Below are 22,017 nucleotides of genomic sequence, written 5' to 3'. Positions count from 1 at the left end.
GGTAGTCTTTGCTCTCCACCTCCCTATGAGGGAAACCAAAGACTATTAGGTGTGGACTGCCCATACCATTAGGTCGGTGATTGCCAAAAACTATCTATTTCTTAATGCATAAACCTCTTGTGGTTGAACCTCCTTCGTATGGTTGGAAGAAGATGTGGGCTATTAGCATCTTTGCTAAAATCAAGGTGTTCAAAGTTTGCTGCGAGGTGCCTTCCGACCTCCGACCTTCTCTACTCTACGATTATAGGGCTTTCATCCTTATGCCATAAATGTGGCCTCTTCAATGAATCTATTCATCATTTATTCTATAGCTACAAGTTTGCCACTAAAGTGTGGTATACTATGGAGGCAAAGTTTAACCTTGCATTATCTAATCTTCACTTTTGGGACTATGGCCAATGGATTCATTTAATTAAGATCAAGCCGGGAAGCAAAGTGTTCTTCTTTATATTTCCATTAGCTCATCTGAAAAAGCTGAAATGAAGTCTATTTTAATAATACATTTGAGCAAGTTTTAAAGATTTGGGACTGCACCCTTAGGCTTTCTCTAGAATATTTTGAATAGGATGTTATTAGGTCGACAAAACCCGATGTCACAAATCCATTCATTCGACGGGAGCCTCCTCCCTAGGTTGGATTAAGGTCAATTTAGATGGTTCCTATATAGGGTCGTTAGACATAGGTGGATGGGTTTTGTTGCTCGGCAACCTAATGGTGGGCCAGGCCAATTCTTGTAAGAAACATATGTAGTAAATATACCTCTACTCTTGCTGTTGAAGCCTCAATGATGTTGGATATTCTTTGTGCTATTACTCAAATTGTCGCTAATAGAGTTTGGATCAAAACGTATTCTCTCTATTTAGTCAAAATGTTGACTGGACTGATCACTCCCCTGGTCCATCAAGCCTATTACTAATGACATTTCTATTCTGTCACAAAATTATCATCAAAATCAAAATTTCTCATATTTTTTGTGAAGCCAATCTGGTGTCAGAATGACTAGTGAATTTGGGGAGAACTCGAGGCTTTGGTTGTACCTGGACCCAAGCTTTTCCCTATTTACTTTTACAGTTTTGTGACTCTAATCTGAATATGACCTTTCGTCGTCATGGAAGTTAACCTTTCTTAATAACATTGTCTTCTTTTTTTTCTAAAAAACAGGGTCTAAGTGAAATAGTCACTAATATTTACTAAGTAGTCATGAATGAAAATGTTGTAAAATATTTCTGTTAGCGTATGATCAAGTCAAGACCGGACGATTGACTTTATACGCGAGAAAAAATTTCTTTTTAACATTGGTAAATAATAGGAACATCTTAAAAAGACATCAGCTAAGATGATGATCTTTGCTTGTGTGCATGCGACAGTGCAAGATATACTAACGACCTTGATTTGTATGAGTTCAGCCCATGACGAATTTGAGCTAAGAGCTGGTAGTAGCAGGAAAAACTACGAAAAGAACGAGGCATTTGCTTATAAGAGAAATTTGAACCAGCCGTAAAAACTATTTTGGCCAAAATTGACAATAGGATAAAAGAAATATTGGGATAGGGATAAAATAAGAACTTATCCTGGAATATCTAAGATAAAGTAAGTTTTATTTCAATTTAGTTTTTTAGGTGTTAGGTTAGAAAATTTAGAATTAGTGTTGGATAAAAATATGGGATAAGATGGTGTTTGATTTTGATAGTTAAACTAAAGGGTAAAAATAACTAATTTAACCTTAGTGCTATTTTTCTAGTTGAATACAAAAAGATATTTATTATTTCTTTTTTTTTGGAGTTATAAAAATAGGTTAAAAGTTAAACAAAAATTATGACTTGATTTTACAGTAGATTGTTATAATATTATGATTACTTTTAGAATTCAATTCTAACATAATTATATAAATATAGATATCATCACAAATCAATATCTCATATCAAAACATATTCTTTACAAACCATCTTCTAATATATTGTTTAATAATCACAGTACAATTTGTTAATATATTCTTATATATTATAGTAATTACAAATATACATTAAATTTTGGTAATTCGACTTTTGAAGAGGGTTAAATCGGAAATTTGACATTTTAGAAAGGGTTAAATTAGTAATTTGATCTTTTGGGTAAAGAAGTGGGATATCCCAATTTTATCCCAGCGAAAGAGCTGGAATAAAACTTCGTTCTTCTCCTTTTTATTTTTATTTTCATTCCAGCTCTTTATCACTTATATGGCATAATATTTTAGAATAAATGGTAGTTTATTCCTAATAAACTCCTTTATCCAGCACCTCAGTGGACGGGGATTCGAGGCGACTCATCCCATATTATCGGGCATCAAATGAAATAATCTGTTACGAATTAGTTCAAATAATCTGAGAAACGTTCCTCCCACCATGATCTCCACTTGAAACACGTTCCACTCTTTCCCCCCGACCTCGTCGCTTTCGGAGTTGAACAGATTCCAAACATTCCCCTGGTATTTGGTAAATTACTCTTCCCCTGACCTTAGTTATTTAGAACCATCTTAGGTTTGAAATCTACCCATTAAAGTTTTCCCCCGACGGTTTAACCAATCGCTCGTTCAAACCTACCAACCTACTGTTGCTCTTTTTTTCTAATATTTTTTTTCTTAAAGAGAACCAACTTATGCATTATACTATAAGAATTCATTTGTTCCAAATAAGAAATTCTTAAATAGAATAAAACGCAAATTTAAACACGCAAAGCCCTAGCCCTCCCATGTTACTTTCCTATTTTTAACCTCTATTTCTACTTATGAAATATAAACGGAGCTTCCGGTTTGTGTTAGACAGAGAGAGGAAAGTCGGTGAGTAACAGAGAACCGACGCCGAGTAAGAAAGGTTCCAGATTTTTTTCTCCGAGTTAAAATATCTTTTAGTGGGCCATCGTCTATTCTCTCACAGGCAAGAAGCAATTCGCTTCCTATAAATACCGGGCAACTCTCTCCTTCCCGGAACTCCAGCTCTCTTTTCCCATTCGAAATCTTTAGTGGATTCCCATCCAAGGTCGTAAACACTCTCCACGATGACTGAATCCCGAATTATCGTGCCTCTTCGTCTTCTTCTCCTCTTCCTCTTTGTCTCAGGTAAGCAACGAAGCTGTACGTATTAATTTCCTCTGTTCTCTTCCAGTCCTCTGTTCTGGAATTAACTTCCTCTTCAGGTGCTCTTTCTGCTACCTTCACGCTAACCAACAACTGCGGCCATACCGTGTGGCCGGGCATACTCTCCAGCGCCGGCACGGCGATGTTGGAGACGACGGGCTTCGCCATGGAGAAAGGCGAGTCGAAGACCCTCGACGTGCCTTCGTCGTGGTCGGGCCGCTTCTGGGGCCGCACCATATGTTCCACCGACTCCACGGGTAAATTCTCGTGCGTCACCGGCGATTGCGGGTCTGGGAAGCTCGACTGCTCCGGCGGCGGCGCCGCCCCGCCAGCTACCCTTGCTGAGTTCACCCTAGACGGCAGCGGAGGGATGGACTTCTACGATGTCAGCCTCGTCGATGGGTACTATATATTAAATACCCCACTTTTATCTTATAATTAGAGAAGTAATCTTTTAATTCTTATTATAATAGAACAGGTATAACCTGCCGATGTTGGTGGTGCCGCAAGGGGGCTCGGGCGGTAACTGCACCGCCACGGGGTGCCTCGTGGATCTCAACGGCGCGTGTCCGTCGGATCTGCAGGTAGTGATGGAGACTACGGATGGGGGAAGTCAGAGAGTGGCGTGCAAGAGCGCCTGCGAGGCGTTCGGATCACCGCAGTATTGCTGCAGTGGGGCGTATGGGAATCCGAATACGTGTAAGCCGTCGTCGTACTCGGAGTTCTTCAAGAACGCGTGCCCGAGGGCGTACAGCTACGCCTACGACGATGCTACGTCGACGTTTACTTGTGCCTCGGCGAATTACGTCATCACCTTCTGTCCCAACACCTCCAGGTACTTTCGTTTCTATCGGCTTCTTTTTAATAGAGATGATTTGCTACCTCCTATCTCTAGCTAAAGGGCCTTCTGATTAGGTTTCTTGTTGAGTTTAGGGAGATGTCTGTAAGATAAATCTAGGTGAGATTTTTCGCTTTCTTTTTTAGGTGAGAGGTCGGCACTTGGTAGTTCTCATTTCTCAAAACAGCATGACAATTTTTATTGTGGTCCCCTCCTGTCGATATTTTATACATTCTCCTTAATTATTAGGGTTCTGAGAGAGTTAATGCAATTGAACGGACAGTCTGAAACCAGGTCGCGCAAGCAGCCCGTCCTTTTCCGTTTTCTTATATAATGACGAGCCATTAACTTAATTAATTAATCTTATCTATCGTAAACTCATTCTAACTTCTATCTTTTGTCGTCCAACAGCCAGAAATCATCCGGTGAGAATCCCGAGGCAGCAGGTCTTCCTCTCACGAACGACACGATGGTCTTCCTCGGTGGCGACGACGTTAGCCACGCTCCGTTCGCTGTGCCGCGACTTGCGTTACGCCTATCTATCGCCGTGATCGCCGTCTCGTTTGCTGCTCATGGCCCCACCACAGTGATGTAAACATGGGCTTTCACGCGCTCCCAAGGCGATCATTGGTAATTTTGGACACGTCATCACCTCCATGCTTTATCGGATCCGTTGACGACTGATCCTCGACCGCTTGTCTTTTGGCGTGCAAAACGAGATATTCGATCGTGGGAAGAACCAGGATCTGATGGAGGAGATGCGGCAAGTGGCAGTTCAAATTTGGAAAATTTTCTATAGAAAGTTTTAGTATGTAGGAGCGAAAAAGTTCTAACCTGATATCTTTCCTTTTAATTGATTGAGTTTATCGGAGGATATTTTCCTCCTCAAGAGTTCTTTCGGGACTGTTGCATTTAATTATATCTAGTTTTTTACTTAGTATATATATTTTTTATAGTCAATATATTACATATATAATTCATATTAAAATTTATCATTATAAATTGAAAAATTAAATAAAATTAAAGATTATAGGTCCCTAGTTTTTTTCTTAAACTATCAGAGGAAAATTTTCAGAAGAAATAATTTTTCATCAATTTCTGTGAAAATTTGTGCAATACAATCAAGCACTCATATAAGTAACTCTATCCTTTTTGGTAGTAGGATAAAAAACTTTTTTTTTCTTTCTTATAACACAAGAATCAAATCTGAATTCTAGACCTTTTCGAACAAACATCAATCTGAGCTTAAGAACCTATTGAAGTTTTGGGTCAAATGAGTAGTATGCCTATTTATTTTTGGTTTTGGGACCAGTAAAAAATTTAGAATTTGAACAAAATGAGAAACTAAAACCTGAGATAAAGATATCGAGAATTAGGGTGTTTATTCCATCTTTTATATTCCATAGTTTATTTTATATATTTTTATTTCAAAATCTTATTACATGTTTGGTATAAATGGTTTTTAGAATAAGGAAAGTTTATCTCATAATAGTTGAGTTATTTTGAACGAATCAAACAGATGATCCTTCTTAGTTTAGGAGGCAGAGAATAGCACTGCCTCCAGCACGCGGAGGGTGCAGGTTGCCCTCACGGGTGTGAATCTTCAGATGTATATGGTTGTTAGTATTTTAATATATTATCAAATGAAAGAATGATCGGCGAGATTGGTTTGCTTTCAGATTTTATTATGTTATCTTTTGTGACTTGAGCATGGCTGAATTCCTCTTTCGTATTGGCAGTGCTTACGAAAGTTTAGCAAAGAGCCCTTCTGTTTTGCATCTAAGATTAAATGCTCGGGAAAACATAAATTAAGTGCTCGGGTTTAACTTTCTTTTATGTTTAATAACAGATAAGATATCAGTCACTGTCCAACTTGGGTACGACGACAAAGAATTGAGAAAACTACATTATATTTAGATTAATTTTATATAAGTATGATACGGTTTGAAACATTCTGATCACGCAATTGTAATCGAAATGATCGCTTCTAGTACACCGCTCAAACGTGAATTATTAGTCCATCCTTTGCTTATGATTTTGGTATTTGGTTAAATGTCTGTCTTTATCACTATTGAAGAAGAAAGAAGGATTGCCAAAACAAAACAAAAAAAAAACAACAAAAAAAATTTGGCAACCAAAATATTTTGTTTCAATTTATTGATTGATTAGAGAATCCCTTTCAATCGAAGAAAATTGAATTGGGGACCCCTTTCTGACAGGATTGGTTGAGATTCCATTTCCTTGTGTGTGATTTTTTATCAAAAAAATTAGTGCTTGACTAATTATATTAATTTGAAATCGAAGTACAACTAAAGTTGATGGCGAATTGATCCAATCCTTACGAATCCGGCTTGTGATTGCAACTTTAGTAAGATTGTGGCAATAGTGTTGTTACCATTGCTAGGGAAGAAAATCCATTAGGTTAGTAACTGTGAGGCCCTCGCCCAGCAGATACTTGCATGCCCACGCGCCCATATGACATGCGCGGCACATGTGACAGGACTGGCGAGGTCGCCACGCATGAAGATACACTTATACTCACATAAATTATCTTCAGATAAATCATGCTATCATATCAATAAACATGTTAATATATCAATATTTACATCCATAATGATCATGCTAGACTTTTATATAATCTAGTAGACCCACATAAATCATAATAAACTATTAAGATACAACTAAAATAACTAACACATGAGTACAATATAAATCAATTTGTAATATATAAATCATTATCAAATACAATGGAGTACAAATATATCTCATAACAGTACAACTCAACTTATATAAAAACTAACTTCTATATTATCACATATCTAGCTCACCTAATCTTCGTTCTACAATGTTTTTATTAGATCTCAACTCACTAGCAAGTATCTTATATCTAGGAGGGGGTTAGAAAAAAAAAATAAAGAGTGTCATGAGCTAAATGTTTAGTGAATATACCTTATCTCAAATCAATAGTAATAAGCAAAAGAATAAATCATATACTGGATAATATAAATAAAAAAGTAATATTATTTTATTAATAAGTTTATAATTATATCCTTAGTAATATAAAAATCTATAGTAGATTTCATGTCATGACTGATCAAATATATAATTCTAAACAATGTATAAATAAATCGACAGTCATACTATCATCATAACTCTCTTAAATATAATACATATGATACATGCCGATTATGACTATGCTATGATATCAATTGCAACAGTAATGATGCATAATGACTATTCCATAATTATATATATATATCAAATGATAATGAATTATATATTTTTTAATATCTTAATCATCAATATCATCTACAAATAATAACATCATACTAGACCACCGTGCTCGGTCAATATCTACTATCCGATCTCATAATCTAGCTCGAAGGCTTGTAGCACACCCTACCATCAATTAAGAATATCTCAATCATCGTCATACCTATCAACTGTCAAGGGTATCTCAAATATCGTCATACTCTGTCAACCGTTAAGAGTACCAATATCATTTAGACCCGGGTACCTAATTAGCTAATAGAAATCATACAAGAATAACTCACCGCATATGCCATAATGAATACAACGGCATATGTTCGAATATCTATTGCACACATAGATAATTGACCTCAGATGTAAGGCCATAGGATTGCAAATATATCAAACGATCAATCAACACTAGGCACGCCATAACCCTCGTGCCCACTCAGGTTTCTCATGTTTTCTACTAATTATCATATTCATAAGATTTTATACTTTCTTTCTACATGATAGATCATATGTAATTATTTAGTATTATAATAAGTTATGCATTTTGTAAATTTAGGTGGTAAGAAAATAAACACATATATAATGCAAGGTATCAAAGCCAAACTGACCTCAGGCACACCATTAATGGTGATGACTACAGCTATGGCTGCTAGAAGGCAAACAGAAGATCTAAACTCATTAAAAAGGTGCAAACATAGAAACACTAAGGCATGGAGCACGAAGAACTAATCTTCCCCCAAAAAGTCCAATAACCATGGAAGGCCTCGTGTTCACATTGATGACTGCCTTGGCACTAACCAACATAATCCTAGAAAGATTGGTAAAGGATAGTGATGAGAATAAGGAAGACCACTACACTACACATGGAGCGATTTATGGTTTGATGTTGTAACGAGGCAAGATCTCAACACCTTGGCGTCAACCATTGGATTCAACTAGCCCTACCATAGGCCACGTCATCAACAACAATGAGTCGCTCCTTCCACACCCCATGGCATGAGAGGCTACGGCTGCCCCTAGGTTAGAGCAACCCAAGGAGATCCCTAGGGGGGTGCAAACTATACATGAAGATGACAAGAAGTGGCTAGAAGATGACAAGGAGTGGCTAGAGTATGACAAGGTGGAACACTAGTGTGATTTCATACAACGGAGGTGGGATGCATACCAACAGTAACAATACCCTCCCGCATCTAGGCTGAGTCAAGGCTACAGCCCCAACAATGACTTCGGTGTATGAGGTCAATCAGTACGTTTTAATTTTTCAAAATTTTAAAGTGGCAATCCTCTTGATTGGATATATAGGGATGGACAATTTTTTGAGATTCAAAAGACACCCGAAGACTCCAAGGTGCTGCTCTCAAATTTCTACTTTGAAGGGTCAGCCTTTCAATGGTATTGAGGCACTACGGGAATGAGCGACTTAAAATGTGGATTGATCTTATAAGGGGTATTGTGAAAAGATTTGGGGCTATTGGATATGATAATTTCGATGCTCTCCTCACCAAGATGGTACGACAAACTACAGTCATAGAGTACTAAGAAGAGTTCGATCAGATTCGTGCACGTTGTGATCCACCATGGTCGGACACTTTGTTGAAATCTAATTCTTGGCGATGCTACACAGTGAATTGCGGGCAGATGTTGAAGCATTATGTCCAAGAACCTAAGAGGAACTGTATGAGGGTCATCATCATGGAAAGGAAACACCAGAGCTTGAGGAACCAAAGAAAAATCTATTCGAAATAATCTAGTTTCGGGATCATTGTTGAGTAAGAAAGGTTTTAAGCTGGTGTTTGAGTCTGATAAGTTTATACTTATAAAAAATGGCATGTATGTAGGAAGGATCTACTTGTCGAATGGCCTTTTTAAGATAAATGTAATGACTATGACTTCAAATAAATATGAATCTTCTTCTTTTCACTTACTTGAGTCTTGCAAAATTTGGCATGGTAGTTTAAGACATGTTCATTATAGTACATTGCCTAGATTAATTAATCTTAATATGTTGCCTAATTTCTATATTGATTTGAATAATAAATGTGAAATATGTGTGGAAGCCAAATTGGCTAAGACTTCGTTTCATTCTATTGAACAAAGTATAAAACTTCTAAAACTTATACATACTAACCTACATGATTTCAAATTTGTTCAAACTAGGGGTGGGAAAAAGTATTTTATTACTTTTATTGACGATTGTACAAGATATTTGTTCAAATTGGCTAAGACTTCATTTCATTCCACTAAACGAAGTGCAAAACCTCTTGAACTTATACATACTGATGTATGTGATTTGAAATTTGTTCAAACTAGAGGTAGAAAAAAAAATTTATTACTTTTATTGAGGATTGCATAGGATATTATTGTGTGTATTTGCTAAGAAGCAAAGATGAGGCTTTAGAAATGTTTATACATTTTAAAACTGAGGTTGAGAACCAACGTAGCGAAAAGATTAAAATGCTAAGAAGTGATAGGGGTAGTGAATATGAATAACTATTTGCACAAATATGTGCAGAAAATAAAATTATTCATCAAATAACGACTCCTAATGCTCCACAGCAAAATGATATTGCTGAATATAAAAAATAAAACTCTAAAAGAGATGATGAATGCCATGTTAATAATCAAGTTTTGCTTTACCCTAGAATTTGTGGGGCAAACTTTGCTATCTTGCAAATCATATTCTCAATCGGTTACCCCATAAAAAATTAGATAAAATATCTTATGAGTTATGGAAAGGTCGAGAACCTAGCTATAAATTCTTAAGAGTGTGGGGGTGCTTATCAAATGTTGCAACTCTAGTTCCTAAAAGAATAAAAATTGGGCCTAAAACTACTGATTGTATATTCATCGATTATACTCATAGCAGTAGTGCATATTAATTCCTGGTTTACAAATTAGATAATTCTAAGGTACATAAGAATATAATTATTGAGTCTAGGAATGCATCATTTTTTTAGAATGTATTTCCATATGAATCCACATTAGAAGTAAGTTCTCTTAAAGAACTTATAAAAATGTAGAAAGAGATGAGTAAAACCAAGAGTCTATGCTAGACGGAAATAATAATGAACATAGACGAAGTAAGAGGGCATGGACTTTTGGTCCTGATATTTTAACATATTTGTTAGAAAAAAAACCTCAGAGTTATAAGGAAATAATGTGTCTACTCTTGAAGCTCCTTTATAGAAAGAAGATATTGACAGTGAAGTTGAATCCATTTTACAAATCATACCATTAGTAAATCTTCCACTAGGGTGTAAACCTTTGGGTTACAAATGGATCTTCAAAAGGAAGATAAAAATAGATATTTCAATTAACAAATACAAAGGGAAACTTACAGTCAAAGGATATAGATAGACAAATGGAATAGGTTACTTTGATACATATTCACTAGTAATAACATATATCAGATTAATAATTGCTCTTGCAGCATTATATAATCTAGAAATATATCTAATGTATGTTAAAATATATTATTGAATGGTGAATTAAATGAAGAAATTTATATGGAATAATCTGAAGGGTTTGTGGCTCTAGGAAAAAAGAGAAAGGTATGCAAATTAGTTAAATCTCTTTATGGGCTTACACAAGCACCTAAATAATGGCATGAAAATATTGACCGAGTTATGATGTCAAATGGTTTTTACATTAATGAATGTGATAAGTGCGTTTATATGAAAGACACTTCAGATAATTATGTCATTGTATGTCTTTATGTGCATGGCATGATAATAACTAGTAGTAATATTAATATCATTAAAGCTACTAAGAACATGTTACCTAACAAGTTCGACATGAAAGTATTGAGAGTTTTAAACGAGATTCTTGGTATAAAGATCATTAAGATATCTAAAGGATATGTTATATCTCAATCACATTATATTGAGAAATTGCTTGATAAATTTGATAAAGATAATAACAATCGAGCCATAACACTTGTAAATGTGAATTTTCATCTCACAAAGAATACAGATGAATGTATATCTCAGTTAAAATATTCTCGGATAATAGACAATTTGATGCACATCATGAATTGCACTCGTTCGGATATTGCGTACTCTATGAGTAAATTAAGTAGATATACAAGTAACCTAGGGAATGATCATTGGAATGCAATAGTTAGGGTACTAAGATATTTGAGATACACCGCTAATTATGGATTGCACTACTCAAGATATCCATTAGTACTTGAAAGATACAGTGATGCAAATTGAATTTCTAATACAAAAGATACCAAATCCACGAGTTGATATGTCTTTATACTTCGGGTGCATCTATTTTATTAAAATTTTCTAAACAAACATGTGTAGCCATGAATCTAAATTCAAAGCATCAGATAAGGTTGAAGAAGAAGTTGAGTGGGTTCAAATTTTTTAGAAGATATTCCTTCTGTAATTTGCGACGATAGGAATGGGAGATTACTGGTAAGCTAGATGCTTCTTTTGCGATAGTTAATTGGCTATAGGAAGGGCAGAGAGTCAAATGCATAATGACAAGTCATGACATATACGTCGTAGGCATAGTACAGTGCGATAATTGATCTCAAATAATGTAATATCCATTGATTATGTGAAATCAAAAGATAACATCTCAGATCAGTTAACAAAGGGTATAATAAGAGATCAAGTGTATTATATATCGAGGGAAATGAGTTTAAAGCCTACCACATAGAGAGTAACGACACAACAATAATCCAATCTAGTTGATTGGAAATCCCAAGATCTAGGTTCAAAGGGACAACCAAGTTGGTGGGGCCTTCTCTGAAATCACTAAGGAATTATCTTATACCTTTTCTTATGATGACATAGTGATAAACCTGTATAAAGTATTAGGGTAAGCAATTCTTTTAATGACCCTTATACCTTAGAAATTTAAGTGAAGTATGGTAGGATACTCTTAATAAGAGGTCACCTATGTGAGTGTGAGGTGGGCCGCTTCTATGAGATGACTAAGCTAAATATCTAGAGCACTCAAAGAATTACCAGATGTGTCCAAAGGTCGAAATGGGCATAACATATATAACTGACTAAGTTGAAAAGAAGTTGCGTGAGTATTATTGTCTTGGTTTATTAAAAAGCTGAACAGCTTAAGACATTATGTTCATTGGTTAGCGAATAAATTCGATAATACTTCACTAATGAAGGTTTAAAGCCAAAAACTACCTATCCTAATTGTTGAAAATATCATATACTTGACATGAATTTTTATTAACTTTAAGCTAAGTTTTAAGTGGATCACATGTAATGCCCTCGTCCGGCACGGGAATGTGCATGTCCATGAGCCGGGCGGGCGGGGCTCGTCATGTATAGATACACTCCTGTGCACATATAGTCTATAACAACTCAATCTTTAAAAAAAATCTTCACTGTATGGCACGACAGCTTCGTGCCATGTAGTGGCAGATGGGGAGGGCGCCACGCGCCCCAAGCGCCGGCTCGGCCAACCTAGCAAGGCCAGCTGGCACGGTGGGCCACACGGCCGCCGCCTCTCTCCCCACCGCCTCTCTCCCTTTTATTTCCCTCTCTTTTTTCTTCTCTTTTGTCTCTCTCTCACTTTTCTCTCTTTCTCTCTCTCTCTCTCTCTCTCTCTCTCAAACACTCTTTCTCTCTCTCTATCTACTACCGCCGCCACTCTGCCGGCCAGACGCTGCCGCCGCCACCTCCACTAACGCCGGTGAGCCTCCCTCCCTCTCTCTCTCTCTCTCTCTCTCTCTCGTGCTAATACCCGAGCTCGGGCTCGTCGGAGCTGAGCTGCAGGCCGCTAGCTGGCCAGCAGCGGCTGGTGCCCTTTTCAGTCCGGGTCCACAACCCCCTCCATCCTCTCCTCCCTTCTCCTATTCTTCTTTTTCTTCTTCTTCTTCTTCTTCTTCTTCTTTTCTTTCTTCTTTCTTTTTCTTCTTCTTCCTCGGCTTCTTCTCCTTCTCTTTCTGCACAGTGCTGGGCACAGTGGTCTAGTATGATGATATTATACCGAGATGTCGGTGACGACGGAGATGTTGAGAACTGCATATAATTTATTCTCATCTAAATACCTGATTATCAAATAGTCAATTTACATCATACATGGTTACATTTGATATTATGGCATGGTCATAGACGGCATGCATCATATGTCATATTTAAGAGAGAGTTATGATGATACTATGGCATGGAGATTTGTTTACTTATTATCGAGGATTATATGCTTTTATCAGTTATGACATGTTATCTACATTTCAATTATATATTATTGAGGTTACATTCATACTCTCATTCATAACATGATGCCCTTTCTGATTCATATTATCCAGTATATGATTTACTCTTTATTTGACTTTACTAATTCGGGGTAAAGTCTATTCACAAAGCCTTTAGCTCATGACTCTTTTTGTTTTCTCCTTTCCAAAAACCCAAGTAAACGAGTGGAGCATGATACTCCCTTAGAGATCTTGCCAGTGGGTGAAGAGTAGTGTGTGGTTAGTGTTATGCGCTAGATGAGTTATTTTATCTAATGCATTAGTGGACATCCTCCAAAGTGTGTCTTTACCATTGTCTTATATTCTAGCAGGATAACTCGTACTTATATAATTATGTGTATACCACCGTTGTGTATATGTTGTGGTGAAAAGCTCCCGATGATGTGTTGTGGCCTATGTAGGGCACAAGTAGGGTTATCCGTGTAATGTTGATAGTTAGACTTGTGTTATTCTTAGTTTAGATATTGTGGATAAATTTATGCTGTTGATATAGGTTTATTTGATTGTTAGAAACTAACCAAATAGTCAGGTGCCACGCACGTGCTGTTAAATTCATAATTGTAATATTTGTTATGCCCAAATTATTAAATGTTAATATTTTATTTTAACTAATTAATGTATTTTAGTTATATGTAGACCTTTGATCAATTGAATCTCATTTAATCACTAAAAATGGTCAAATTTGGGCTCAAACTAGAATTAGGCTTAATCACTACTAACCAACTAAATCTACCTCTCATCTTTCAAGTCATGCTTAAGTCAAATCATGATCTACTAATCACTTTCTTCCTTATCTAAATCAAAGTGAGTCAAAATTCTTTTTTTTTTAATCAAGCAATAGATTTTCGGCAATCAAATTTCTATCAAGTTATAGAATTTTAGCAAAAAATTTTCACATAATATAGTAGATTTTCATCTCCAATTCAAGCAAAAATTCAGCAATAATTGCAGTAGTAAACAAATTTCAAATTCCTATTTGAGCAGCAATTTCAGCCAAGCAAATTACCTACCTAATGCGACAGATTTCTAACATATTTTATGCAAATTTTCACCAAATTTTATGCACATATTTAGCAGATTTCAAACACAATCACAGCAGATTTCCAGCCGATCTGGAGCGGATTTTTATGCTCTAAGAAGTCTATAAATAGAGGGGTTGAGAGCTAGAGAAAAAGATCTTTCTTGTGTATTTTCTATTAAGTTTTTCTTTTGAGGAGTTGTAGTTTAAAATTTAGCATTCAAACTTGCAATTGTTTCAATTTAATTGGCAACATTAGAACACATTCGAAGGAAAGAGCCTTAGATTTATATTTTCTTTTAGCGTAATCTCTTGTTTTTAGATTTAGATTTTATTTTTGAAAGAAGTATTCTACAACTCTCTAGTATTAAATCTCATATTTATTTTTATTTAAGTTGTATTATTAACCACTAAAATGAATTTCTAATTTTTTTAAGATTAAGGATGAAGCTTGTTGAGAACATATTTGTTTTATTCTAAATCTCTTATGTATTCTTAATTACTAAATAGGTTCTTCTTTCGTTTACTTTAAATTTGTTGTTTATAATTTAGATATTAGTTGTTTTTCTTAAAAATAATACATCTAATGATTTAAAATTCTTACTTCATATTTTCTAAAAATGAAGGAAAAATGTAATTTTTATGAAAATTGAATTGTTCATTCAAAGATGATCTTCCGATCCACTAGTGATTAATTTCTTGGCGAATCGTAGAAAAAGAAGAGATTTATATTATCTAATAAAAATGTGTTACCTACAAGTGGATTCGAAGATCTTATTTCTCACACTTAATTAAAAGAATTTTGTAAGAAAGTTTTCTTTCTCCATAAATCTCCTAAACCCATTTTCCAACTAGGTTAAAATTATTTTTAAGATTTTCAAACACTTCAAGTTTTCAAACAAGTCCTTGTGGGATCGATACCTTGTTTGCCGATCTACTCCATAGATTCGTGTACTTGCGAGTGTTACTTAATTTGTCACAACAAGTTTTTGGCGCTGTTGCCGGGGACTTGTGTTGAAAACTATTTTAAAATTTTAAAATTAATTTTTCTACTAGTTGTTTAAAATAAATTAAAAAAATTAGAAAAAAAAATTTGAATTCTGTTCTTGTTTTGAATTATTCTACAGAAACCAAAAAACGATAGAGGATTGTGCTTGAAGAAAAGAAAATTGCTTAAAAATTACTCCCAATGGAGTAATTGCTAACCGGTGGACTCGATTGGAAGGTTTGTATTTTCTTAGCCCTACCCATGAATCTCCTGTCAGTGGGTTCTGAACTGATTCTGTATGATTATTTGTGTATTCATATTTGCATAAAATATTTAGTAAGGGCACAAACCTCACCAAGATAAGGAGTGGATTTAATCACCACATCCTTGCCCACTTAAGTTAATGATCCCCTTTCATTTTAAAACCTAAGCCAAATATCTAACTTAAAATCAAGTAGACGTCAGCCAAAGGATTTCACATAGCTCATAGGAACCTCTCAGTGCCCAATGAGCACCTTCCAAATTACAATGTCTAGGTAAGTTCTGTAAAAAAGGAGAGTCGTACTGAGGCGCCTAAGAGAACTGGTATTCTGAAGAGGCCAATGCCCACTAGTATTCCTAGGAACTTACCTAGTTGTGTTTTGGTAGGCCGTAACTGGTAATCCTCTAGCTTACTCTGAAAGGGAGTAGGAGCTCTCTAATTAGAAGAGAAGTGATTCTCTACAATATTAGAATTGAAAAAAAAATTGCTTACTCTCATATTATACTTTAAATACACAAACTATTGAATGTGATTTGCTTGGTAAGATTTGTGTTTGTGAAGCCTTTTTAAAAACTTAGAAATTGGTTGGGTTCAAGATAGTTTAGGTCGGCTTGCTAGGGAAAAAATGACTAAAAATCATCAATCGGTTTATGATGATACCATAACTTTACAAGAGCGATTTGCCCCTAATGGAACCCAACCTTTAAAATGCATTGTGTTAACTAATGCAACTCATTTTGAATTAAAACTTGCCATCCTTCAATTGCTTCCTACCTTTTATGGTAAGGATAATGAGAATCCATACTCTCATGTTGATGAATTCTTGGATATTCGTTCAATATTCAAATTTCAAAACTTTTCTGATGAATCTGTTAGGCTAAGGCTCTTTCCTTTTTCATTGAAAGACCATGCAAAAGCTTGGTTGAATCACTTAGAGCCTAACTTAATAACCACTTGGAGAGATCTGAACTATAAATTTGTATCCAAATTTTACCCTATGCGTAGAACAAATCAATATAGATTGGCCATCTCTACTTTCAAACAGAAAGAGGAAGAGAAATTTTATGAGTCATGGGAAAGGTTTAAGGATCTTCAAATTAAGTGCCCTCATCACAATTTTGAAAAATGGTGGTTAGTCCAGTATTTCTACAATAGTCTAACCGACACAAATCGTAATCTGATTGAGTCCATAAGTGGTGGGTCATTCATGGCTTCACACCTAAAGCTTGGGCTATTTTTGAAAGAATAACTGAAAATTCCCAACAATGGAATTTTAGTACTAAAAGTCGAGGGACGTCAACCTAATATGAGTATGAATGCATGATGGGATAGTTTGTCTAGAAAAGTTGATGCCCTTGTGTTAAGTCAAACTATGAAACCTATAAATCAGGTGCAATCTAAAGTTTGTAGTGTTTGTGCCAGTCCCATGCACACTACAATGGTTTGCGCTTTCTTAGGGTATCAAGATGGGTTCAATGAACAAGTGAATGCCCTAAATCAATTTAGAAAGCTATTCAATAGTCCTTACTCTGAAACATACAATCCAAATTGGCAAAATCACGCCAATTTTTCTTGAAGGCCACAACAGCCTCAAATAAACCAAGGAGGACCTTCAGGATTTAATAAATTTCATCTTCCTACTCAACATGTCTCTTATGCCCCTCTCTTAATCAATCGGTTATAGTACCTCACCAACAACTATCCAACTTAGAAGCAATGATAGAGAAATTTATCACCGGAACTAGTGCTAATTTGCAAAGAATAGATGCTACCAATATACAAAATTCTCAAGCCATTTCTCAGCTTCAACATCAAGTGGGTCAGTTAGCATCTAAGGTTAGTACGAGAGAATAAGGAAAATTTCTTAGTCAACCCATTCCAAACCCAAAGGGAAGATATGAGGTTAGCCAACCATCCACCTTAGGTGTGCACAATGAACAAGTTCAATTAGTCATTACCCTTGGGTCTGGAAAACTAGTCAACAATAAGATTGAAGTGCCAAATCATGAAAAATCTATCTCAGAGGGTGAAGAAATCTATGTCCCGCAAAATAATCATGATAGTTCATTTGGAACTATAACCTTTGACTGTAGCAACCCAAGTCAGTCTCTACCTAAGTCTAGAAATTCATCTGAGTAGACTTTTATTCCCAAAGCACAATTTTCCCAAAGAATTACTTAGGCTAAACTAGGAACAAACTTTAGTGAGATGATAGAATTGTTTAAGCAAGTTGAAATTAACATTCCATTACTCGATGCCATCAAGAAAGTTCTTGCTTATGCCAAATCTTTGAAGGATCTTTGCACTCAGAAAAGAACATCAAAAGTGCAAAAGAAGGCATTCCTAGCTGAGCAGGTAAGCTCAATCATCCAAAACAACATTCCACCTAAGTTTAAAGATTCAGGTTGTCCTACTATTTTGTGTGTCATTGGCAATCATGTCATTGGCAATCATGTCATTGATAAAGCCCTTTTGGATTTAGGTGCAAGTGTTAATCTTTTGCCGTATTCAATTATTCAGTTTACAAACAATTAGGTCTTGGAGAGTTGAAGCCAACTCAAATTAGACTGTCTTTGGCAGATCGTTCTGTCAAATATCCTTGAGGCATCATAGAGGATGTTCTGATTAAGGTAGACAAGTTTATTTTTCCTATGGATTTCATAATCCTTGATACTGAACTTGGCCAAAACCCGAGCAATCATATCCCTATGATCTTAGGAAGGCCATTCTTAGCCACTATGAATGCAGTCATTCACTGTGAAAATGAGATTATAAAACTATCTTTTGGCAATATGACTGTTGAATTAAATGTTTTTTATGTTGGCCATCAACCTCCTGAAACTGATGATATTTTTGAGGTTGACATGATTGAAGGCCTATTAGAGAGCATAAATGAGCAGGCAAATTTTGAGGATCCTTTAGAAAAGTATCTTTTACATTTTGACAATGATTTTAATTGGAAAACTTCTTTTGAGGAGGTCAATGCATTGTTAGAATCTGCACCTCTTATGGATTTTAATAAATGGCAGCCCAAGATTGAACTTCTTCCACTATCTTCACCCCCAACTCCTCTGTCCATCATAGAACCTCTAAAGTTAGATCTTAAACCACTACATGATACTCTTAAATATGTGTTTTTAGGCTCTTCTGAAACCCTTCCTGTTATTATAGCATCTGATTTGTATAAGAAACAGGAGGAAAAATTTGTGTGTCTTAAAAGAATACAAGGAAGCTATAGGATGGACCATAGCTGATATCAAGGGAATTAGTCCGGATGCGATTATGCATCGAATCCATTTAAAGGAAAATACAAAGAAATCTCGTGAACTGTAGTGGAGGTTAAATCATATGATGAAGGATATTGTTAGAGTTGAAATACGGGTATTATCTACCCAATTTCGGATAGTGCATGGGTGAGTCCAATTCATGTTGTGCCTAAGAAGTCTGGTATTACGATAGTACAAAATAAAAACGATGAGTTAGTACCCACTCGTGTTCAAACAGGGTGGCGTATTTGCATTGACTACCGAAAACTTAATCTTGTAACTAGGAAGGATCATTTTCCCCTTCCTTTCATTGATCAGATGCTTGAAAGGTTAGCCAGACATGCTTATTATTATTTTTTAGATGGTTATTCTGGTTATAACCAAATTCCTATAGCACTTGAGGATCAAGAGAAGACCACATTTACTTGCCCCTTTGGAACATTTGCCTATTGTCGCATGCCTTTTGGGTTATGCAATACTCCCGGTAACTTTCAAAGGTGCATGATTAGCATAGTCTCAGATATGGTAGAACGGTTCTTGAAAGTTTTATGGATGACTTTTCTATCTTTGGATCATCATTTGATGAATGCTTGTACTTGTCTCTAGTCTTAAAAAGGTGCAAAGAGAAAAGCCTAGTGCTTAATTAGGAAAAATGTCACTTTATGATGAAAAAAGAAATTGTTCCAGGACATATTATTTCTAAAGATGGGATCGAAGTCGATAAGGCTAAAGTTGACTTAATTTCTAATCTTTCATCACCTCGGACTGTGAAAGAAATCTAATCATTTTTGGGTCATGTGGGTTTTTACTGACAATTTATTAAGGATTTCAGTAAGATATCACGACCTTTATGTAATTTACTGGCTAAGGATTCTCAATTTGTCTTTAATGAAGAATGTCTTAAGGCTTTTCAACGGTTAAAAACTGAATTAACTTCTGCTCCTATCATTCAACCACCAAATTGGGATGAGCCTTTTGAGATTATGTGTGATGAATCTCACTATGCAATTGGAGTGGTTTTTGGACGACGGGTTAATAGGTTATCACATGTGATCTATTATGCTAGTAAAACCCTGAATGATGCACAACCAAATTATTCCACCATTGAGAAAGAGTTGCTAGCAGTTGTGTTTGCTTTAGACAAATTTAGATCCTACCTCTTAGGGTCTAAAGTCATCATCTATTCTAATCATGCAACACTTAAGTACATTCTCTCTAAAAAGGATGTTAAAGCTCGTTTAATTCGTTGGATTTTGTTGCTACAAGAATTTGATCTTGAAATAAGGGACAAGAAAAGTTCTGAAAATGTTGTCGCAGATCACTTATCTAGGCTTATCCTAGAATCATCTTATGAATCCAAACCAATATCTGAATCTTTTCCTGATGAGCAGCTAATGAGTGCTTCTCAGCTACCATGGTATGCTGACATTATCAACTATCTTGCTACTGGTCAAATGCCTCCGCATTGGACCAAGCAAGATAAGTCCAATTTTTAGCTAAGGTCAAGTTCTTTTTCTGGGATGAACTATACTTGTTTAAGTATTGCCAAGATCAAATCATTAGGAGGTGTGTCTGATGATGATTTTTATAAAATCATTTCGTTTTGTCATGATCAAGTCTGTGGGGGTCATTTTAGCTCTAAAAAGACTGCTGCAAAAATTTTGCAATGTATGTTTTATTAGCCCTCCATCTTTCGTGATGTTCATGAGTATTACAAAGTTTGTGAGAGATGTCAAAGACTAGGGAGTATTTCAAAGAGGAACATGATGCCACTCAATCCGATTTTAATTATTGAAATTTTTGATGTCTGGGGTGTAGATTTCATAGGACCATTTCCAAATTCTTTTGGTTATGAGTACATTCTTGTTACTGTAAATTATGTTTCAAAATGGGTTGAAGCTATAGCTTGTAGAACAAATGATCACAAAGTTGTAATCAAGTTTTTGAAAGACAATGTTTTTGCTCGTTTTGGTACGCCGTGTGCCATTATAAGCGATGGGGGGGAAACATTTTTGCAATCAAAATTTTAAAAGACATACTTAAATATTTTGTCATGCATAAGGTTGCCACTCCCTATCACCCCCAAACTAGCGGCTAAGTCGAGATATCCAATAGAGAGATCAAAAGAATTTTGGAGAAAACAGTTAACCCCACTAGGAAAGATTGGTCCTTAAGGCTTAGTGATGCATTGTGGGCATATCAGACTGCATTTAAAACTCCTATTGGGATGTCCCCATATCGAATTGTGTTTGGTAAGACTTGTCACCTTCCTATAGAGTTAGAACATCGAGCTTATTGGGCGATGAAGCAACTCAATTTTAATCTTGATAAGGTAGGTGCTCATAGGAAATTACAATTGAATGAGCTAGAGAAAATTAGAAATGATTCTTATGACTATGCTAAAAGCTATAAGGATAAAATGAAACAATATCATGATAAACACATTTTGAGAAAATCTTAGTCTTGGTCAGAAAGTCCTACTTTATAATTCGCCTTGACATCTTTTTCCTGGGAAATTGAGAAGTAAGTGGATTGACCCTTTTACTATATGCACTGTCTATCTTTATGGAGCTATCGAGATTGAAAACCCTAAAAATGGTGAGGTATTTAAGGTGAATGGTCAAAGGCTTAAACTATTTTTAGAATTGCGCAATCAAGAAGTGGAAGATTATCAAGGCTGATCTCTATATCTGCTAGAGATTATTTTTGTACATTGTTATTTGACTTTTTATTTTTATTATTATATGTACAACATTTGACAGGAGGAAGCTTGTAGTATAAATTATCCTTCTCAGGTAAATTCTACCATTTTTTTGTGCTTTATTTACTTACATTGAGGACAATGTAGAATTTAGATTGGGGAGGTGAAATTTCATATATTTTTTTTAGGTCTTTTCTTTTAAGTTACTTGTAGTTATGTTTTGTTTCCCGATATTTTTTATGTGTTTTTGCTACTTAGAATATGTAGTGGTATTTAGCATAGTCAATTTGATTAGAAAGCGAGGATCAAACACATAGTGATGTTTTGATTAAGTGA

At 35.5% G+C, this 22,017-nt stretch overlaps 1 protein-coding gene and 1 non-coding gene across 2 annotated transcripts; one reads left to right on the top strand and one right to left on the bottom strand.

The window, feature by feature from the left end:
- The first annotated feature begins 2,795 nt into the window (after positions 1–2,795).
- LOC140784391 (thaumatin-like protein 1b) lies at positions 2,796–4,839 on the top strand. The gene is made up of 4 exons (XM_073131777.1): positions 2,796–3,094; positions 3,172–3,514; positions 3,591–3,947; positions 4,362–4,839. The coding sequence occupies exons 1-4, from the start codon at positions 3,034–3,036 to the stop codon at positions 4,543–4,545; spliced, it is 945 nt and encodes a 314-aa protein (XP_072987878.1). The 5' UTR covers positions 2,796–3,033; the 3' UTR covers positions 4,546–4,839.
- An 11,887-nt stretch (positions 4,840–16,726) lies between these two features.
- LOC140785378 (small nucleolar RNA R71) lies at positions 16,727–16,833 on the bottom strand. Its single transcript, XR_012108435.1, has one exon. It is a non-coding gene; the product is annotated as a small nucleolar RNA R71 (small nucleolar RNA).
- Between the last annotated feature and the right edge of the window lie 5,184 nt (positions 16,834–22,017).

The sequence above is a fragment of the Typha latifolia genome, chromosome 3 (genome assembly GCF_019914945.1).
Source record: "Typha latifolia isolate L0001 chromosome 3, TyphaL0001v2, whole genome shotgun sequence".
NCBI classification, from domain to species: Eukaryota; Viridiplantae; Streptophyta; class Magnoliopsida; order Poales; family Typhaceae; genus Typha; species Typha latifolia.
This window is presented reverse-complemented; position numbering and strand designations above follow the sequence as displayed.